Source organism: Lagopus leucura, unplaced genomic scaffold (assembly GCF_019238085.1).
Source record: "Lagopus leucura isolate 7727_CA_CO unplaced genomic scaffold, USGS_WTPT01 Super-Scaffold_100009, whole genome shotgun sequence".
In the NCBI taxonomy this organism is placed as follows: Eukaryota; Metazoa; Chordata; class Aves; order Galliformes; family Phasianidae; genus Lagopus; species Lagopus leucura.
In genome coordinates, this window is record NW_024962266.1 from 28,339,017 (window position 1) to 28,361,805 (window position 22,789).

A 22,789-nucleotide genomic window follows, 5' to 3' on the forward strand; every position below is an offset into this window, starting at 1 on the left:
TGTTTTCTCTGAACATACAATCACAGAATGATTGGGTTAGAGGGAAGCCCCAAACTCCCCATCCCACCTCTGCTCTGAGCTTTCCTGCCCCCCAGGGCCCATCCATGGCCTCGGCACCTCCAGGGATGGAGACCCATGGCTCTGGGCAGCAGTGCTGGGGCCTCACCGCCTCTGGGTGAACAACTTCTCCCTCACATCTGACCCAAGTCTCCTCTTTTTCAGCTTAAAGCCATCCCCCCCTGTCCTATCTACTCACGTACAAAGTCGTTCTCTTGTTTATCAGCTTCCCTCAAGTACTGAAGGCAGCAATGAGCTTCCTCTGCAGCCTTCTCTTCAAGCTAAATAAGCCCAGTTCCCTCAGTTACAAACTGATTCCTTTCAGGTCCGATTGTGAGGAGGCAAGCTGGCTCTGTAAAGGCTTGGTTATAGCTTTAGTTACTCAACTCTGGACAACAATGTCCACCCTTGCTGCATGCCAGGTGTGTACACAAACCACGCAATGCTGCAATAAACCCGAGCAGTCCATTCACCTCCCCTGTAAAGAGCACGGGGTGACTACTGGTTACAAAAGGTCAACTGGCTTTGTTCAACACCATCTCCTCAAATCACCATTCTTGCATGGTGGACAAATTGTCACCCTTAAAAGCACACAGAGTGATGGGAGACAAAGCAGTTGTCCTGTCCCTCAGTACTTGCAGATGCATTATTGTTTTATAAAGCAACTGCATCACACCGGATTGGTGTTTCCCACAAGCTGCTTCTCCAGCATCAGTTCTGCAAGCACTTACAATAGTGCAGTGAATCATTTAGAAAATGATGATGTGTCGAATTCCAGGAAGACTGCAATTTTTACCAGTGATTCCAGGGAAGACAACGTGCAAGTTGTCTGAAAGGTTAGATCTGCAGCGATAAACAGCCCACCTTTCTGGATGCCCTCTTTACTCAGTTTGCATCATATTAAGTGACTCAGAATAATTCTAGAAGGAGATAAGAACTATGAAATGTGATTTCTGTGCCTTGTCGTCAGTGACAGCACAGCTGCTTCTGGCATGGCTATTTATAATTCTAACAAGGAATTTTACATAAGTAAACATATCACTTCATTCTATGGTCCATTGTTCTTTCCTTGAGATTTGTCTGGCTTTCCTTATTCTTAGAGGAAATTAAAATCCGCTTACAGACAGGATTTGAGAGGCTGGTGCTGTTGGTGATGTTACGTGATTGCTGTTGGCAATTCTGACGTCTGTCCTCTATTCTCCAGTGCAACACAAGGGACTGTTTGCACATACAGTTGTTCTCGTGGGGGAGGTGTGCTAGCTCAGCTTTTGGCTGGTGCTTCCCGAGGGTTGGAAGCTTCGGGTTGCACTTCTAATTACTGAAGGCCAGCTAAGGGTAGGCAGAGGCATGAAGTCACTGTTTACCAGCTTATTATGGAGTCCCTTATTCAGTCCAGAAAAACAATGAATTCATTACTGATGGAAACTGCTCTGTGGAAAATGGAGTTGGTAGTGAATCCAGATGTCCTCCCTCACTGGGAATGTACTTAGAAACCCTTGAGAATGTTTGTTTGTTTAACAACTTGACTTTGCCTTGTTTATATTCTCTATCTTCCCAAATCACTTCATTTGCTCTCTCCCAAGCAAGGTAGATAAAAGTAGTAGGATCAGATCAGATGCAGAACTGCATTTTCTACACTGTGAGCCTATGGAACCTTCACTTATGGAAATGCTCAAGCAGGATATAAATAACAGAGATGTAATTTCTTATGGCTATGTTCCTCTAGGAGCAATGCCAGCTTGTGCAGTATATAAAGAAACTGGTCAAAAAATAGGGAGGTGTAAAAAGCTAAGGCAACATTTTTTCAAAACCCAAAGGTAAGCAGCAAATGACAATGGCATACCATAGGTGTCCGCATGCATTTCTTCTAGCTGTAAGTCCAATAGTAACACTTGAGCTTGTAAAGAGTGCTGAACAGAATACTGAAAGCACCGAGGAGTGATCTCTCCTGAAGTGTTTTTTCCTTATTTCCAGTGGCAACACAAAAACAAATGAGGTCCAGGTGGGCAGTGAATGGAATTTGCCAGCTCAGTGAAATTAACCTGCTTTTCTGAGGCACTCAGAATGACTGACTTGAGAGATGTGCTAGAGAGAAGGACATCTTTCAAAGTGACAAAGGCCACTGAATAAAACAAAACTTCACAGGAAAAAGTAGGTAAGGAATTTTAAGACATCGTAGCCTCCATGACTATCTCAATGAAGGAGTAATTCTCTTTGCTGTAGGGCTGGTGCTGTCCTGAAGCACCTCGGAACTGCCTGCATCTTCCTGCTAAAAAGAAAGAAAAGCATGAGCAGTTTTCTCATGTTTCCCACGCCAATCCATGGGACTGAGCCATCCGCAGAGTTCCTTTATATATTTACTCAGCAAAGTGCTTCAGCCTTCTGATGGGGGATAGGAGGATGAGGGCCTGTGAAAGCAAGAACACCCAAAGAGCTGTACGTCAGCAGCACAGCATGCTCCAACAACAGCCACAAAAGACTCAATTTGCCTCAATTTATATAAAAATAAATAAAGTCCAGGTTGGAGTGTAAGAGAAGCCGTCTGCAACCAGAAGCACTGAGTTCTGGGCTGTGTGAGTTCAGCTGGGCACATCAGCCGATGCGCTGGGGCTGTGCAGTGCTGCCATTCCCCGGTGGTCACCGGGCCCCTCAGCAGCTGTCCCCTATTGCACACAGTGCTATGGGAGGAATGTGGGCAATGCTTTCACCTACATGCCTGTCATTTTCCATCCTCAATCACAGAATGGCCAGGGTTGGAAGGGACCTCAAAGATCATGAAGCTCCAACCCCCTGCCACATGCAGGGCCACCAACCTCCCCATTTCACACCAGCCCAGGCTGCCCAGGGCCCCATCCAACCTGGCCTTGAACACCTCCAGGGATGGACGGGGCATCACAGCCTCTCTGGGCAGCTGTTCCAGCACCTCAACACTCTCTCTGTAAAGAACTTCCCCCTGCCATCCAACCTCAATCTTCCCTCCCTCAACTTCAAACCATTTCCCCTTGTCCTGCAGTTATCAACCCTTTCACAGATTTGACTCCCCTGCTGTTTGTAGGCTCCCTTTAGATACTAAAGGCTGCAATGAGGTCACCCCGCAGCCTTCTCTTCTCCAGGCTGAACAAGCCCAGCTCCCTCAGCCTCTCTTCATAAAGAAGCTGCTCCAGCCCCCTGACCGTCTTTGTGCTCTCTAGACCCTCTCCAACAGCTCCCTGTCTTTGCTGTACTGGGGCTCCAGACCTGGACACAGTACTCAAGATGCAAGCTGCTGTATTCGGCCCACAGAGCAGTCATATTTTATGGCAGCACTTCTGAAATGGCTTTTTGGGGGACTTTCCTGTCATGCTGTGCACACGAGGCCGTGCAGGAGCTGGGTGCTGCTATGTCGCCCCGCCACGTGCCCAGCGCAGCACACGGAGCAGCTCCAGCACTTGTTCCTCCCGGTCCAGCGCAAACCGCGCTGGAAACAGAAGAGGAGCTGAGGAAAAGCGCAGCTCGTTCTGCGTTTTAAGCGCGCATCCTCTACAGCCGCAGCTCTCCGCACCCGCTCCTCCCAGCCCCGCCGCACGGCGCCCAGCCCCGACCCGAGCCCGGCCCAACTCCGCTGCCCCGCCCCGCGGCGAGGGCGCTGCCCGGCGGCTCGGAGCCAATGGCGGGGGGCGGCGACGCCCCTCCTGCGCCGTGCCCCCGGGCGGAGCCGCGGCCGTGAAGGACTGGGAGGCTGCGCGGGGCCGGAGCGCCGGCGGTCGGATCGCGGTCATGGAGCGAGGTTACCTGCAGCCCTTCGCGCACTTCGGCACGCAGGCCATCCACGCCGGGCAGGAGCCCGAGCAGTGGCGTTCGGGCGCCTTGGTGCCGCCGGTCTCGCTCTCCACCACGTTCAAGCAGCAGGCGCCCGGCGAGCACGCGGTGAGTGCGGGCGGGGCCGCGCGGGGTCGGAATGCGGCTCCGGGTTGATCCGAGCCGCGCTCCCCGGAGGGATCTGCGGGCGGTGAGCGCCGCGCTGGGCTCGGAGAGGGCGATTTCATCAGCCGTGCCGGGACGGACCGGCCGCCCCCTGCCGGGCTCGGCGCCGCAAGCTGCGGGGCGGGAGCCGGGAGCGGGGATCCGCTGCGCGCAGTCAGCGTGCGGCCGCCGTGCGCAGCCTGTAGGTCTCGCGGCGTGTGGGACATCCTGATTTAGCCCATGTGTCACCGAGGGAGCCGCTGCGATAAAAGGTGCCGTGTTCTGCATCGTGCCGTGCCGTGCCACGTGCTTTTCTCACATCTCGTGGATGCTTTGTGCAGCTCTCTTGAGCTCTGTGATACCACATTCAACTTTGCCGGTAGACCCGAGCAGAGTACTTGCTCGTTTGCCCAGATTTTGTAAGAGGCCACTTCCGTTGACCTTCCAGATCAAGTAAATATTCCATTGCATTTTATGAAGCACCGGCAGCATTTACATTGAACGACTGAACTTTCTGCAGTACTGTGTCCAGGTCTGGAGCCTCAGTACAGCAAAGACAGGGAGCTGTTGGAGAGGGTCCAGAGGAGAGCACAAAGATGATCAGGCGACTGGAGCAGCTCCTTTGTGAAGAGAGGCTGAGGGAGCTGGGCTTGTTCAGCCTGGAGAAGAGAAGGCTGTGGAGTGACCTCATTGCAGCCTTTCAGTACCTAAAGGGAGCCTACAGACAGGAGGGGAATCAACTCTTTGAAAGGGTAGATAACTGCAGGACAAGGGGAAATGGTTTGAAGTTGAGGGAGGGAAGATTGAGGTTGGATGGCAGGGGGAAGTTCTTTACAGAGAGAGTGTTGAGGTGCTGGAACAGCTGCCCAGAGAGGCTGTGATGCCCCGTCCATCCCTGGAGGTGTTCAAGGCCAGGTTGGATGGGGCCCTGGGCAGCCTGGGCTGGTGTGAAATGTGGAGGTTGGTGGCCCTGCATGTGGCAGGGGGTTGGAGCTTCATGATCCTTGGGGTCCCTTCCAACCATGGCCATTCTGTGATTCTGTTGTGAGGTTTCTGATGGCCACATGCGTGTGTGAGGGAAGTAACACCAGTGTGCAGACCACAAAGCAGTGCTTATTCCAGATCTCAGGGCAGGATGTCACACTTTGCTGCTCGGGCAGTTGGAATTTGTCTTGTGATCTCTGATGCTGTGTGGAATCACTCAGGCAGAGCAACACTTTAGTTAGTTAAGAGTAGGTGCTGAAGGTCACGGGGAAGTCATGCAGTGCTGTGTATCGATGCCACAGTGGTCCTGCAGGAAGCTCAGCAAGATTCCTGATGAGATCGTCATTAAACAGAATTCCTGTACACATGCAAATACCAAGATGGCCCTCCAGATTCCTGGAACATTGCAGCACATGCATGTTCGTGTTGTTGATTTTTTTGGCCATTATTCGTATAAAGCTGTTGTGCAGAAAGGTAGACCTTGGCATGGTCACGTGCCAGGGAACATTTGAGCTTCTAAGAACTTTGTATCTGGTGCAGATAGGCACTTGTTGGCGCCTTGGTGATAAGGTGTGCCACTCTGGTAGGAACTGTGTCCCAGCAGGGCCTTCTCTCCAGAAGTGGCCAGAGGTGGGAATCTATAAAAAACAGGAGAACATGGATAGGCATGGGTCCTCCCTTGGTGTTCTTCTAGGAACCATCCTCAGGTGAGGGATGTCCATCAACAGGCTTGGAAGACCCTTTGGAGTCATTTCATTCCTGGTCTTGAGTACACAAGCATTTCTGGCAGCCGCTCAGGTGATCACAGGTTGTCGTTGCAGTGTTATTTCATGGGTATGTGGTCAAGCTCAGACTACACAGTTTTGGGTCTGACAGACACAGGCTGCTTCCTGCAGAGTCACCGGAGTGGAGGGTGCTTGTCCTTGCATTGGGCTGGGCCCTAGGCGTCCCAGTGCAGTTTGGGGTGAATAATTTGCTTTCAGGTTCATTAACTCAAAACAGTGTAATTAGCATCTGCTTGGATAATTGCTACAACAAGGCAGTTAATCAGAGAGCAGTGTTGCTGTCTAGATCAAAGGTTCTTCAAAGAATGGGGAATTTGTTCTTTACTCCTTGGGATACAGGCTGTGTTTTAGCCAATCAGCAGCAGCCTAAATTTTAATGAATTAAAGCTTTAGTTTAAGTTGCCCGACACTTAAACATGCTGTGGTCTCACAGCTCTGAGCTGTAAAGCACTGTGAGCTTTTTGCTCCAGGGTCACTTAGCACAAACTGTGTCAGTATCTTTTCAGTATCTCCTGGGGCAAGGAAGCAGCTGGAAGGGGAGGGGGACAGTCTGGTGAGCAGGGTCTGTTGTGACAGGACAAGGGGAAGTGGTGTCACACTAGAAGAGATTTAGATTGGATATAAGGAAGAAGTTCTTTACACTAAGGGAGGAGACACTGGCGCAGGATGCCCAGAAAGGCAGTGGTGCCCATCCTTGCAGACACCCAAGGTCAGGGGATGGAATCTGAGCACCTATGGAGCTGTGGAGGGAGTGGGACCAGATGGCTTTTAAATGGGTTGTTCCAACTCAAACAGTTCTGTGGTGCTATGATTCTGTGAAAGTCTGCACTGTCTAAATTCAGGTAAAGCTCAAGTAAATGTCTTGTCATGGCTTGTGGGGGTTTAACAGCAAGTAGAAACTCACAAGGTAGGAAGGATGGATCCCAGTGGATGTTGGGTGAACAGCTTGGCGCAGCCAGAACGGCAGCCCACTGTCACTGGAAAAGGTGAGTGTATGACCTCAGTGCCAAGAGTGACGGCCTGTTAAGAAACCCAGAATTGTTACTGTCATCATCCAGAGCATTCTCACTGCTTCCTCTGATGTTAAATGTGTTTCTTCCCTTCATGACAGGGTTATGATTACAGCCGGTGTGGAAACCCTACCCGAACCTGCCTGGAGAAGGCTGTGGCTGTGCTGGATGGAGCAAAATACTGTAAGCAATTTGTGCTTTTCTTGAGGAGGTTGGCAGCACGTGCATCTTGTGATGATGGTTGTAGTAGCTGTAACCTGGAGAGATGAGGACAGTGGGCTGCCACCAGCAGTGGCCAGTGATGGCTAGCAATGGGCAGAGCTGCTCTGCACTTCTCCCCCAGGGCAGCCCAGCTCGATCTCTAGTCCTTGTACAAAGCCTTTGCTTCTTACTTTGTGTAGTGCATAACACATCTCCTGTTATGAACTCATCCTTGTATTGCAGCACTGAATTTGGTGATGTGAGGATGAGCTGGGCAGCAGCTGCTGCAATGCTCATGGAGGGTCACACCTTGTATACTTCTAGTGAAGCTGCTTAGAGAGGGAGACAGCATAGGTGAGGGTGATACAACAGGTTCGCTTCAGAAGCAAAGTAAAGAAAGCAAAGGCAAGTTTGACAGGTTTGCATCTTATTAAAATATGATCTCTCTGCCCCTCTTTTCTTTTTTAGCTTTGGCCTATGCTTCTGGCTTAGCTGCTACTATGAATATTATTCACCTATTAAAGGCAGGAGATACAATTATCTGTATGGATGATGTCTATGGAGGTAAGTAAGATGCAAATGTGTTTTTGATTGTCACTCCCAATTAAATGTATCTATTGGCATTTCTCGTGAACCTTCTGGATTTAAATTACTTTTCTTCAAAACCCTTTCACTTCATGAGAAGACAGAATACTCCTCCCCGAGTTTGGTGTTAGAAATTCAGACATTGAAAGGCTGCTGCACAATGTGAATGCTTCACTGGCTAGTAATGTATGCTGCAGTGAGGGGAAAATAGTGATATCCTAGCTTTGCACAGACTTATTGGCAGTCCAACATTGCACAGCTTTCCAGCTTGCTTTTTTGTGCCGTTCCTTTCCTGGGCTTGACCCTTTACCAACCAGTGTTCAGGCTGGACTGTTTGAGAAAACTGTACTGTTGTCTTCCCTGAACACCCAGTTTTGTATCTACTCTGGCTGTGTCTTCTGAATGCAGTCCACTATTAGGCTGTGAACTTGCATAAGCTTTTTGCTCCAGATACCTTCTCTGCTAGCTTTTCTTAATGTTGTAGCTCTAGTTTGGACCTGAGTTTTGTAAGAATCCTTCTTGATTAGGATAGAGGTTCTGTGTGTGCTAGATCAGCTGAGCTTGTGGTAATCAGGGTTGCAAGAAAAATGCTAAAAATATGTATATATCAAAGGGTTTATAGGGTGCACTGTTATTAAGAGCATGTAAGACTGCTGCAAGGCAACTTCTCTGTGGGTTGTGTTTGTGGAATTTGCAGCCTGTGTGACAATTTCCTATGCTTGAATAAGCCTCCAACAGTATGAGAGAATATAGTGTATAGTTTATTGTAGAAATACAAGTACTTTCTGGAAAAACAATATCACTCATGCAGTGTTTGTATAAAATCAAATCCTGTAATTCCTGTGCTGTTACGACAAGAGGGCAGCTGCTGTCTTGTCATAAGTGAATAAAGGTTAAATGATCTTGGCAGACCCAGTGAATTAATTTTTAACCCAAGCAGTCAATATGTTGTATGCCTATTGTTTAATTGTCTGCCTGAGGTGGGAATGTCATACAGAGGGATGTGGGCAGGCTGAGGGCAGTGTTTGAGCTGTAACACCATCCAGTCTGCCCAGGGGGTGGGGGTGTGGGGTCAGCATCCCTGGGGTGTTCGGAGCTGTGGGATGTGGAACTGAGGGATGTGGGCATGGGGGGTGGACTGGGGAGCTCAGAGGGCTTTTCCGACCAGAATGGTTCTGTGATGGGTAGTTGGTGCTTTTTCCTGCCTTAAGCTCTTCGCTGAAAGGCTTCGAAGACAAGAAGGAGGAATCTCTGTATTCTGTTCCTTAATACATTATTATTTAATGGAAATATGAGAAAACAGCAGCTCGCATCTTCCTCTTGATTCTTCTCCCAGGTTTTTGATTAGGCTTGTTAAATAGAAGGAAAACTTTGGAAGTGCAAAGTTACTGTAACTGGGGTGGAGGAAAGGTGATATAAAGACTGGAACAGTGCGTAGCAAAGTGCTGGGAGAAAAGTGAGAGGCGGGCAAACAAAATGGGGCTGTAGGTCACAGTTGTCTGCTGTATGTTTATGTGATTAAACTATGCATGCAGATCCATTGTTTGACACAGCAGAAGAGGAGCAAAAGGCAGAGATACTGCATACAGTGTGTTCCAGGGGAGTGAGTTTCAGTGGGAGGAGGCAGGAGGCTCAGGGCTGACCATGGGTGCATGTTTTGGGCTGCAGCCAAAGCGCTTCGTTTGTTTCATTTTCCAACTGAAAAAAAGAGCAGCTGTTGAATGAAAGTACTTCTTAATTTGTGTGGTTCCACCTTCCCGTTATTACTTTTCCATGGTGTTTAAAAACACAGCAATCTTCAGAATTCTTAGAAGTAACAGTGTACTGATCTGCCATTTGTAATGTGCGGCATGGAAGTGTGAAGTCTTGACTTCCATGGGTGCAAAGAGGAGGCTGGAGATCAGTGAAGGAAACTTGAAAACGCTATTTCATTCTGTCTCTGTCTTTTCCTTTTCTAAAGGTACAAACAGATACTTCCAGCGAATAGCCATGAAAATGGGTTTAAAAGTAATTTTTGTGGACTGTACAAAATTGAAATGCCTGGAAGCTGCAATTACACCTGAGACAAAGGTAGGAGAGAGAGAGCTTACCTGCTTAATGTCCTTTAATAACTTCATTGATGTTACTGCTGGATGGGGTGTACGTGGAAAGGTTTTGTGTTAGAAAGGCTCAGGTGTGGTCTCTGTGGGAAGGGGTCAGGGCACAGCTGCAATGGGACCACCACAGTGCAAAGCTGAGCCTGGCACTGAGGTCAGCAGTGCCTCTGAGAGCAAAGGCCCTGGGGGGAGAGAGGAGGGGAAAAAGAGTAGGAAACAACAGAGGGAACACCAAGATCTGAGAAGGAGGACGGAATAGGGGGAGCAGGTGCTCCATCACACAAAGGAGAGAAGTTGCCCTCAGGACAGTGGGGAGGAAAGTTGTTTAATTGGCAATAACTTAGACTAGATTTCCTCTAGATAGCAGTTGGTGGTTGGCCTCCTGTCTGTTGTGACCCAGGAGCATTCTCATGTGAGCCTTGAGTGTCTGCCTGTTTCCTAGGCTGACAGTGCAGGGATTGTAACCGGCCCTATGATGGGCTTTTATTTACTGTATAAAATAAAACAAATGCAGTGCCTGGACTTTCACTTTCTGAAGTCTCCAGGAAGCATTGAAAAATTGGACAATTTCTTGTCCAATTTCTTGTCCAAAGTGCTTTAAGATTAGAAATAGGAGAACATCCCTTAGCAATAAGGGTTTGTTCAGAGAAATGTGTTGCCTTCTATCGAGGAAGAGAAAGAAGCCTTTTCTGATACCTGTATTAGTGTTCAAAATCTAGCTTTTTTTCTTCTTTGAGGGGAGGGAGGAGTAGTTAATGACATTGTAAGCATGATATGAAAATGGATAAGCAGTGCTTTGGAACAGTAACAGTTTCTCTTGGGCTTAAAGGTTTTCTTCTGGTTGTGTCAGGCATTCTTCAGATGCAAAGCACTTACATTTCCAAACGGTTTGGTGCTCTTCTCACGTGTCAGTTATCCCTGGGGAGAATGCTGTCTCTTCCAAGAAGTCCCACCTTTCTTAGAATCATAGAAAGGATCATCAAGATCATCAAGTCCAACCGCAACCTAACCATACTGCCCCAACTCTAACAACCCTCACTAAATCATTTAAGTCATTAAGTCATCTTTAGTAATCACAACTGATTTTCACTCTGCAAACCTGCATCAGGAGCTGACACTCCACAAGATAACCTGTAAAAGCACGTACTTACAACTTCTGAATTGCTTCTTACAGTAAATACCTAGTACTTGTGATGGTGGAACTGATAGTAGTAAAATTGTCCCAAATGATACAGATGGTGATGTTAAATGGTGGTAACAGTACCTTGTGTTTATTTGTGAAGAGAGAAGCCTGGATACTCCTGCTTTGGTAGGTTTTTAGACGGGTACCTTTAAAAATACATAGAAGATGGGAAAGGTTTTGGCACTGTGCAGTGCATGCCTTGTCACCAGCACTGTAGATGATGTTTGGTATTGTTGTGTTACTACAGCTTGTTTGGATTGAAACGCCCACAAACCCCATGATGAAGGTCATTGATATTCAGGGCTGTGCTGATGTGGTCCATAAGCACAAAGACATTCTGCTGGCAGTAGACAACAGTTTTATGTCTGCATATTTCCAGGTAAGTGCTCGCTTTCTTTGTAGTTTCCCCAGCATTTCAGTGTCTTCAAAGATGCCTTTTTGAATGGAAACTGTGGTTTTGACATGTGTACTGTAAAATTGCCTCTAAATACAAGCAATGCACCAGTTGTTTATAATTTAGCAGAGATGGCATGCAGAATATTTTATAGCTAGCTATATACCAGTATGACACCAACAGAAGCAACATAGCTCACAGGTTGAGTAATTGTGCTTATGCAATCAAGGAAGTAAGTTGAGCCATTGGGAGGAAGGCTTCTCTGTCATTCATATGTCTTGTGTTTTGTGGATCTAACTGATGGGAACCCTAATAGGCCTATTGAAAAATGGACTGTTTTCCATCTTTGCCTTTTTTCTACCAATTCTTTTGCACATGCTGCTGGGATCTGTTTTGAACCATTTGATGTTCCAAAAAGGAAGTGGAGATAAGGGTTAAATGAAGCAGAAGATTTTAACTGTCTTTCAGGTGTTAAAGTTGACTTTTTCATCAATATTCTGATGAACAGATGGCTTAGGTTTGTGTTTTTTTTTTTAACCTTGGACAACTGGTACAACTTTTCTGCTTTTACAACTAGAATACAGGAAGTAAAGGCAATTTTAAAACTCTAAAACTGCTTCTAAATAATGAACTTCAAAGTCTTGTTCATCTCAACGTGGGCTAGAAGTATCTCCATGTATTTCCCTGGAGATCAAACAAATCCCTCATGTTTTAGGTCTACAGAGAACTTTTTGAGTGCAAGTACGGACGGTGTCTTTATTTTTTATTAAGGACACTGAGGTCATTATAAATTAAGAGAGCTCTACAGAAAGTGTTAATGCTTAGCTAGAGCAGCTCTTGAGCTTGTCTTGCATATACCAAAGATTTTCTTTTCCTTTTATTTATTTTACTGTTGAAAGATTTGCATGAAAGGAGAAAAGTCAGCATCTGTGTATGTAAGCTAGTTAATGTATATTTTATTGGATTGGTCCTCAGAGAGAGTCAGTAATGATTAAGCCCACTAAGCATAATAGGTAACGTCTTTAAACTCCTCCAGACTCCTGAGTGTACTAAGAAAATCATAATTTTAGAGTGATTTATACAGTAGTATTGAGTATAAGAGGCACTGGTGTTTATGCTACTGTTCTCTTGGCTGTGCAATGGGAATGCACATTATCCATGTTCCTGCCGTAGACTTACGTGCTTCAGCTGACAGCAGCACTCTTTTATTCTAAATCTGCTTGCTTTGTCACCTTGTAATGTATTAGTACTCTCCAGTCTTTATAATCTGTTTATGTTATACACATAAAGTCCTTTACTTAGGCACTAATGGAAAAAAAAAGTTCATAACTTCTTGCCCAACGTAGCCTTGGTTTGCCTCTCGCCTGAACGAGGCTCCTGGGCAGGAAGCTGAGCACACCAGGGAAGGGAGACCTGGTGAACACCTTTGGTGCTTTCCTCAGGTGTTCAGCAGTCCTTGCAGTGCAGCAGCAGCAATGTGGGTTTCTGGAGAACTGAGCATATCTCCGCTTAGTGTGGAGGCCTTCCTTTTCTAAGGAGATAGGCTTAAGGCAGCATTACTTAGCCCAGCCTCAGCTAAGCAACATAACTGGTTTTTCTTTCGTAAGTATGAACTTGTGGAGTATGTAAGACACACTTGTTTCATTCAGATTTGTCTCGTTTCTTGTTAGCGTCCTTTGTCCCTGGGAGCTGACATCTGTATGTATTCTGCAACCAAGTACATGAATGGTGAGTGCTTGGGTTCAACACAGCCCAGGCTATTACATAAAAGCCATTTAAACATTACCTGAGAGCCTTTCTGCTCTCACCTCTTGAACCACTTCCATGTCTCATGGATGCTTTTAAACTCCCCCTTGCCATGGATAAATCCACAGGTAGTAGCTGCTGCTATTAGCACCAACAAGCGACGTTGTGCAAACATGGTTTGCACAGCGATGGAATCCAGATGGTTTGCTTTGTCTTTTTCAAACTTGGGCTCTTGCCCAGCTCAGCTGGTCTTACAGTGTCCCAAACACTCTTGAGCAAGGAGAAGCCGAAAGTGGCCTTTGGAAATGCACCATGCACATGCACTGAGCCATAAAACCAAAAGTGAGCCTTCAGTATGAGATAGCTGCTGGACATGATACCGAAGGTTAAGGCAGGTTTTATGTGTCAGTGCTGGAGCCTGTTCAGAAGCACATTTGCTGTGTTGTTTCCCATACGATCCAGACTAAGAGGTAGCCCAGCTGTAACAGCTGTGCTGTGAGCACGTCTGCTTGTGGTGCAGATTGAAGTGGAAGTTTTCTGCTTGGCTGCTGCTCTGTGGGAGCTCGCTGGTGGCTGAACGAAGTCCTGCTTCTTGGCAGCTCACTGCAGCACGCGGTGGGAGCTGGGGTACGAGCAGGGTGTGCATCAGAGCGTGTTGCTGACCCTCACTTCAGATCACGTGGAAATCTGCTTCTGTTCCATGTGACAGCACCGCAAGGGCAGCTGTAGTGTGAAGGAATCCAGTGTATTGCCAAAATGGGACTATCTTAGCACCAAGACTGAGAAAAGAGAGGGTTTGTGGAGAACCCCAGGGTAGATAAAGTGGCTAACTTTCTCCTTCTGTTCTTGCATTTTTAGGGCACAGTGATGTTGTAATGGGGCTCGTTTCAGTAAATTGTGATGATCTGTACGAAAGGCTCAAATTCTTACAAGGCTGTAAGTAGTCAATATAGGAAATAACCTTAAATATATTGTATTGTGATGTACCAGCTCATGCTACGAAGCATATGTGTGCACACAAGTGTGTGGCACATCCAGAAAGCATCAGATGCAGAGCAGCCCAAATGTGCAGTGCCTGCAGTTACATGGGGCATGGCTCTGCCAGGTCTCACTTCAGGTTTGGCCTAAGCCTGTGGCAGAAAGAGAATAAACTTTTCCTACATTTACCTGACTTCACTCACAAAAAGTTTTGCAAACCTTCCCATATTTAATTAAGTTTATCTAATTCATGCTAACTGTATTTGATTTTTTTTTAAAACTATCCTCTGATGTGAGTTTTAATGATTTTACTGCTTCTTAATTGTAACGAACAAATTTCTGTGCAGTGTCCTCTCTACAACAGAAGGAGTAAAGGTGCATTGTACTTAATAAATTCCATGCACAAGTCTTCAGTGTGTTATTTTATCTCACTAATTGGCTTCCCATGTGTGTGGAACAGATCACATCAGATGTCTTTACTTGTGTCTTATTGATACTTAAGAACTGTGGGAAATGTGGAGTGTAGTTTCACTCAAACAAACAAACAAATGCAAAAACAACAGCAAAACCCCTCTTTGTTTCATGTGTGGTTTTGTGTTTCAATTCCCACAGCTCTTGGAGCCATTCCATCTCCCTTTGACTGCTACCTGTGCAACCGGGGTTTGAAGACTCTGCAGCTGCGGATGAAGCAACACTTCAGCAACGCTTTGGCTGTGGGTCGATTCCTTGAGTCCAATCCCCGAGTGGAGAAAGTCATTTACCCTGGTAGGTTGGCAGCACTGCAGAGCAGGTCGTGTTCTGGAGCGAGGCAGGGTTTGGGTGCTGCACTGCTACGTGCCACTTGTGCAGCCTTCGCGTCTGATGACTCATGGTTAGGTGTCTTGGCAATGGGCTTCACATTCCTTCCCATCAGAAGGATATTTGATGCAGTTCAGGGTGAGCTGCTGTACTCTTTGATGTGATGGTAATTAACTGACGGCAGCTCCTTCGTATTTCAGGGTTGCCTTCCCACCCTCAGCACGAGCTGGTCAAGAGGCAGTGCACTGGCTGCCCTGGGATGCTGTCGTTTTACATTAAAGGGAATCTCCAACATGCTACCATCTTTCTGAAGAGCATAAAGGTAAATGATGGCAAATGCTCTCTGCCTTAAAGTGAGCTGAACCTGTCCTTCTGAGTGTGATGACGGAAGCAAGGGTTTTTTCTTGAGGCAGGGAGAGTCTTCCTCTGTACTTTTTAAAGCTCCTAATTTATTTTGGGTGTAACCATCTCTAAATAATAGATTGCGCATAAATGAGACACTAATGAGAGGGAAGAAAAGGATATTTCAGCTCATTTGAGGTGTCTGTTTACACAACGTGGTGTAACATCTCCAGGTTAGCCCAGGCACTGCTTCTAACCAAGAGCTGGCCTTTTGTAATTGGCTCCAGTGTTTGAAGGCAGAGTGGCTGGTGCAATACTACTGTTATATTTCAAAGCACTTGTCAGGCTGTTTTTCAAAATGCTCAATGAACCTTCAGACACAAGGAATGAGTAGAAAAAACAGTGCAGCTTTATGGGAAGAATCTTAATTTCCATCCCTGCTCCCCACCATCAAATTTGCCTTCTGGCAGCTTGGAAAGCCTAGGTGTGATATGTGAAAATAGATGTGTGATGCTGATGGTGGAAGAAGAATATGTAAGGGCAGGTTATCATCACTTAAACCTTAACTGAAATCTTTTGGATGCGAGTTTGGCTTTGTTGAGGCAGCCTGCTCTGTCCTTCTTCAGAACAGAATGAAAGCTCTTGGTGCCCAGGCAGGCTCTGTGCCCTAATGTTGTTTATTTTCTCTCCTGCTCTGCTGGCTGTGCTGTGCCACACAGAGACTAATCCTGAGTTACGTTTTCTCAGCATGGGCATATTTCAGTTTTGCATCTGCAGTTCTTCAGAGCTGTTTCAAAGTGAAGTCTGTTTCAAACCTTAATGGCTCTTAACTACTAAGAGTAATTTTCTCCTTTTTATACCTAATACTTCTTAAAATGCAGAAGTTACTGTCGAAAACCCTAGGGAAAAATGACAAGTACTAAAAATGGAAGTTCCTTTTACTTTCACTGAAAAATGGAAGTTCCTTTTACTTTCACTGTCTATTTCTAAGCATTCATAAACTTAAGCTTTTTGTGTTAACTTCTGTTTACTGTTTCCCTGTAGGTGTTCACGCTGGCTGAGAGCCTGGGAGGATATGAAAGCTTAGCAGAGCTTCCGTAAGTCATTCTTCATCTTAACAATCCTACAAAAGCTGCAGAGTAACAAAATTCCTGAACTATTTTTGTGGGAGTTCTAAGCCGTTCTCGTATACAAAGCTAAGATAGATTGCATACAGTTGTCATCCAGGAATAGCGTGTTGTGTAACACAAAAGACAGTGACTTCTCCAGAAATGAATGACTTCTGTGAAAATAGGAAGATAGGCTGGTTTGAGCAGGGTGTGCAGACCTGTGGCAGTGCAGATGTCTTTGTTGCTGCAATGGGGTTGAGGCCTGGAAGGTTCCACCTCCCTGCCCAGGCTCTGGATGTTGGTCACCCATCTGTTGGGTGCAGCTGCAGCTCTTTTCTGCTGTGAGATTCTTCCAGAATCACCTGTTACAAAAATCTCAACAGCAAACGTATCAAAAGGGGAGGAAAAAGTGCATGTGGTTTAAATAGTGTACATGTCTCTGTCCTGTCAAAGCTAAACTGTTCTGCACTTGTGGTCTCTGCGCCTATGCAAACTGGCACTGCCCACTTGCATTCCGTAGGCTCTCCTGAGTGCACTGTGGAGAGAGAAGGAGTGGGAGCAGCCCATGGGAGCTGCCCCAGAGCAGTGCTGGGGAGATGCAGTGACTGCAGAGATGGCTCCAAGTGCTGTGCTTGATCTGTCTACTTGACTGGCTCTCCTGGCTCTAGCTGGACCTGCATTTTAAATAAATATCCAAGCATATTCATCAACACTTGCTTTTCCGTTTCCTCAAAACCACTCTAAGGTGCCACTGGCCATGGCTGGAATTTCCTACTAGCTCTTGGCTCTGCTGAGCAAATCATTCCAGAAGCACTGTGCGTTTCAGCAGCACCTTTACACTGCTTTCAGCAATACTACTGCTGCTACTTTCCTCACTTTGTGTTTTAGTTGGGAGACCTAGCTGCCATTTGATATTATGGTAACAATTCCAAGGAGTCAGGGTGATTTAGAGCAAGTAGAATTGAGTGGATTTGTCTACACTGCCATTCCAGCTGCTTACACAAGAGGGCACGTTCAGTACGCTGCACTGAGCCGAGCCTGTCTGCATGCCAAGCAGAACTGGAGGGGATTTTAGTAGTACCTAGGCACCACTGTCTAGGTTGAAGGGTTACTAGTAGGATTCTTCTGTAATTGGACTGTTTTACTGAAATCTGATTTGCTAGTCAAAAAAATGCATGGGAAGTTAGGACTAAAGATCTGTTAAATCATTTCAGTTTCTCATTTTAGAATAAGAGTGCATCTTTAAACACTTAAGCAGTCAAAATGTAATTGCTAAGTAGTGGGTATCAGTAGCTGAGCACGTAGAAAAGCAGCTTCTTAGCTTCCTTCATAGCTGGGGAGAGTAGTCTTCCACTTGCATGGCACAGTGTGACAGGTGATGTGAGGAACCAGAAGTGAAAAACACACGTCAGGGGATTTCATGCTGGAGGTGGTACATGTAAACCTTTCTCCACATGCTTAAAGTAGAGCTTTCAGATACTGCTTACCAGAAATTTTAACATACGTCTGGAAGGAAGTGATAAAGTTTTTCTCAATTTCAGTTCCAGATTATTAAGTCTCCACTTCTTAGTCACTGTTCTTTGGAAATACTGCCCTGACAGTCCGGGAGATGGAGGCCACTGGCTTCACCACGGTTGACATAAGGTCAACGTACAACAAAATCTTTCGGTCTGTGGTTATCCAGCAGGTGGCATGTAAGAGGTGTAAAGTCTTCCTGGAAGTACAGGGAATGCTGGCAGGTGATCAGTTTCCTTGATTTTTTCCAGTAAAAATAACGTATCTTAGAAAGAAATCTGCTTTTTTTCTTTTTCTTGCAGGGCTGTCATGACTCATGCTTCAGTGCCTAAAGAAGAGAGAGAAGCTCTTGGAATCAGTGATACATTAATTCGCCTGTCGATTGGTTTGGAAGATGAAGAAGATTTACTGGAAGACCTAGATCAAGCTCTGAAGGCTGCAGTAAGTTGCTTGTGAACTTAGTGCCACCACTCTAAAAAGGATTTGCTCTCTAATCCTCTGCCCTTGTCACTAATCACGTGTGAACTCCTTTATCATCTATCCCGAATCTCAGGAGTAAGTTAATGAAGTGGTGCAGCACTCCTCATAACTCTTGCTTCACTTAACTTTTACGTTACTCAGAAATGTACTTTATGGAGTGCATGTAAACCTTTGCAGCAGCTTGAGTCAGCCTGAATGGAGATTCATTAGTCATCCAAGTGCTTGGCAGGAGTGCTTGCACTTCCAGTTTGTCATGTGTGTCAGAGAGCATGGTGGCATTGTGGTAAAATTGGAGTAAAAGTGAATGTGAATTCTGCACCAGTTGTAGCAGATGTATAGCAGTTTGATGTATGTACAGACAGGAAGGTATTGTTTTTCTCTAGTTGGCGATGTGGAATGCCTGTAGCAATCAGCATCAGAAACTACGTATGTTTCTATATGCCAGCACAGCTGATGAAGAAAATCTAGTGCTTAAATGTGTCCTATTTACGCAAAAGAAAAAAAAAAAGGTACCTGGTCAGTGTAGGTGCACAGCCTAATTATCTCACATTTCTCCTCATTGCAGCTCCCAGACCCTAAAGCTCTGAAATGACAGCTGAAACCTGAAGTTGGAAGTTAGACGTTGAAACATCTAAAGAAGATGATGCAGAAAATTAAATTGCTAACATTTTTCTTTGCTATACCTTTGAGAACTGATATCTATTCAATCAAACTCTGGATTTCTGGGGAGTTGTCACTTTGTAGTACCATGCTATTCTGGTTGTACATTGCTTTGCACCTTGATAGGAATCCTGTGCTGTTCTCTGTGTCCGTTTCTGCTGTGCTGTAATCCTCTGTCTTTGGAACTGGTGGGTCAGTAACCTGTGTTTGAGAGCAGCTATGAGACACACTCAGGAATACTGTCATGATTTCCTCTCCAGGGAGATGGATGTTTCTCATTTGCCTTACTAATGCTTTGGGGGTGTTAGCTCAGTAGGGTTTGTTTCTGCTCCTTGGGATGCAAAATTGTGTTCTTCTCGTCTCTTCTAATCCAAGAGTTTAATCTCAATATTGCTGATAACATTTAGATTTTTTTTTTAAATGAGCTTCTGAAATCTGGTTTTTTTGTGTGAAATACTGAAGCAGAATTCAATACCTAGTAAATAGTAGTAACTTTATAAAGGTGATTCTCTGACTTAAAAAAATATAATAATAATAGTGCTAATATTTGGTTTTTAGAGTTAGGATTGTTCTGATTAAAATACACTTTGAATCTCTCTGATATATTCTTGTTGTGGTATTTGGGAATGCTGCTTGCATTCTGGATCAATTGATAAAGTGACCCTCAATCTGTTCAAATTCTGTTATAGGAAAATGACACCACTGATAGACACTGGAACAGGCTGCCCAAGGAGGCTGTGGATGCCCCATCCCTGAAGGCCAGGCTGGATGTGGCTCTGGGCTCTGGTCTGCTGGCTGGTGACCTGCACACAGCAGGGTGTTGGGGATGATGAGCATTGTGCTCCTTCTGTCGAGAAATAGGAATTCTGATGTGTAACAGCTTACCATGCTAACTGCAGTGTTCAGGCAAGCAAGGCTTTCCCTCGGGCAGGAGAGTGACTCACAGAAGGGCACCTATTTGCAAATGAGGGCTGTGCTGCACAGAGCTGCTGCTGTGGCCTTTGGCAGCATCCACGCCGGGCTCAGGCCCACCAGCTTTCTGAGCCAGCTTTCTCAGCCAGGCCTGGGCTGTGCTTTTTCTTCTCTTTCATTTTCCTAATGGGAACTGATAGGAAATGCTGCTTGATGACTTCTCTCTCATCAGCTGTTCAAAAGCGAGTTTAGATGAAACACATTCATTTGCATCTTAGCCCTAGAAGTGTTAATTATGATTCATTCTCTGCTAACCTGTCTGGAAGGAGAGTGAGACATCGTAGATAGCTGTCCATTGACTTTAGCAGGATAAACATTGCTACTGAGCTGTCAGGATATACATATATTTGACCCTAAGCATAAAAGCATTATTTGACATTATGACATTGATTTCAAGGGAAGGACATCAGCAAATAATTCTTTTTATATGTAACTATGGGTACAGTTTTGTAAGTATTGATCTGCTTTGCTACCTGGAAGACAGAAGATACAGCTGTGGTGGGTTATTCGCTCTTCCTTCTGCTCTATATTGTTGTGTTTTGGCAATGACAAGAGGAGGACAAGCACTCCCCTTCTTTGTTTCTTTTCATAACTTCATAACTGGAAAAGACATGAGGCTGGCTTGCACAGAAGTGGTTTTTGCTTCTTAAGAAGTGATCATAGTCTGGAGACAATAGAGTTTCTTTGGCTGTCTTTCATATGTATTTAAAAAAAGAAGTGCTGAGGTGCCCCAGGTGGAGCCTGGCAGAGGGCGGCGGATGCATTGGCTGTGCTGTGTGCCAATGTTCTCATGGCTGCAATCTGGCGATGCCGCTGGCCAGCCAGGGCCTTTCCCCAGCTCTCCTGCAAATGCCTCCATCATAGAGTCCTCACCTCTTCTAATCTGCTTAAACTGGAGAACATAATGAGCTTCCCAACTGCCAGTTCTGAGGCCACCGAGGTGAGGACCGAGGAAACCATCACGTGTATTTCACCATGGACATTTCTGCAATGGATTTGTCTCAGAATAAATCATTCCGTGACACCGTAAATGACACAGAACCTGGTGCAAGTGGTGAGACCAGCTAAGTGATAAATGTGATAAAGGTGGGATACTGACAGCAAATGAGAATGCTTTGAAATAGGCAAAATAAGTGAGGGTGTCTGACAAATACTCCAGCAGAGCTGGAGTTCAGTGGGTGAATCGTGATCTGTCCAGTGTTTCACAGAACATTCTCTCTGAAGGTAAAAGGGAGACTTTCATCCTCTGATTAGATTTTGGACATGTGGCTTCAGATTGCATTACACTTCAAGGGAAAGTTCTTCTTTTATGTTGGGTCCCAGACTGCGCTCCTATTGAAGAGAAATTGCATTTGCTCCCCAGAAAATGATTGTATAGAGCTTGGCCCTAAGAACAAGGACAATTAGAGAGCATCTGGGCAGAGGAGACGAGTGCTGCAGAGTGGCCTAATGGCATTAGGAACGAAGTGGGGGACCTGTCCTGCCCTGCTGCCTGTGCTCCTGCACAGCATGCAGTGCTGGGGCCGTGAGAGGAGCCCACAGCTCCTGCACTCCCTCCCAGCCCCGGATTCCCCAAACTTGACCTCTTTTTGGTGCTTTTTGGCCGCTGTCACATTTGCAGTGTTTTGATGGAGGGCTTTTTTGTTTTCCAGTCGCAGCGCAGCCAAGAGCCGCAGCACATTACTCAGAACAGTTCTTAGAAACTGCAAGCTTTTACTTACAGGAAAGTTGCCGTAATTGAAATCTGCTATTTGTCATAATTATGTAAACTCATATATGTAGGAAATGTCAAGTGCATACTTTCCATCTCCACGATGATGCTCAGTGAGTGCAGGCCCTGGCAGCCCCACGGACCCCCTGCATGCAGTGCTGCAGGTCAGAGCAGCACAGGGCTGCTGTGCAACATCCTGCGTGCTCACTGCTGCCATGGGCATCTGCTCCAGCAAGGCAAGGGCAGTCCTGTGTTAGCACAGCTTGCTCACCACTACAGCCCTGACTTCGGGGAGCCCTAGAACGAGTATGAGGCCGAGAAGCATTTCATAATTATTTTACCCTCTGTCATGCATGGCAGCTGACTTGCCAGTGCCATGTTCACTTTGTCAGCTCCCTTTGGGTAAACATCCTCCCATGTCTTGCCCAAAGGTTGTGCAGCATAGGATGGCAGCAGCAGGCTGTTGCTCAGCCACAGCTCAGCAAACCCACACCAGTGGCACCAGCTGAGGGACCCTGAGGTCAGTGGGCCCAGGTGCTGTGCGGGGTGAGCTTGGGATTGGAGCTGTGTCCCCATCCCATTGCGTGGAACCCTGCAATGCTGTGGCAGTGCTTCAGAGTGTAAGAAAGTCAAGTGTGAGGGATAGAGTACCTGATCTATCAGCAGTGAGCATTCGTTTGCCTGCAGAAGTGTGTGTGGTCCTTGAGAGAGTGAGTATGAATGAAGTGGAAGTGGAACAGGCTGCCCAAGGAGGCTGTGGATGCCCCATCCCTGCAGGCATCCAAGGCCAGGCTGGATGTGGCTCTGGGCAGCCTGGGCTGCTGGTTGGTGATCTGCACACAGCAGGGGGTTGGAACTGATGAGCGTTGGGGTCCTTTGCAACCCAGGCCATTCTATGAAGTGATGAGCAGGGACATTTATAGCCTTCAGAAATCAGAGAGGACTCTGCCATTTCCTCTCATTCTTTTCATAGGTTGGGCCAACAGAAATACAGAAATGTAGGGTGAATGTGGAGCGGTGAGCAAGCTGCTCTTAACAAATCCACAGTGGTGCGTCTACTTTGCTATCTAGAATTACTGAAGAAGCTGAAGAGAAGGGCTCAGGTTGGGTTTCTTCTGGGCTGTGTCCCTGCAGCTCCTTGGCTCGTGTCAGCATTGAGCTGGTTTGTAAATTACCAGACCTCCTGAATGGGAAAATTGGCATCTTTCTCATGACTTAAGAAGACTAGAGTTATTAAAACT

At 46.2% G+C, this 22,789-nt stretch overlaps 1 protein-coding gene across 1 annotated transcript; it reads left to right on the forward strand.

Annotated features, from left to right (window-relative positions):
* Positions 1-3,775: 3,775 nt before the first annotated feature.
* Positions 3,776-19,466, forward strand: CTH (cystathionine gamma-lyase). Its single transcript, XM_042874088.1, has 12 exons — positions 3,776-3,963; positions 6,880-6,961; positions 7,448-7,543; positions 9,525-9,634; positions 11,091-11,222; positions 12,908-12,965; positions 13,842-13,919; positions 14,574-14,726; positions 14,960-15,081; positions 16,146-16,198; positions 18,028-18,166; positions 18,771-19,466. Exons 1-12 carry the CDS (start codon positions 3,814-3,816, stop codon positions 18,795-18,797), a joined length of 1,200 nt encoding a protein of 399 aa, XP_042730022.1. The 5' UTR covers positions 3,776-3,813; the 3' UTR covers positions 18,798-19,466.
* Positions 19,467-22,789: the final 3,323 nt, after the last annotated feature.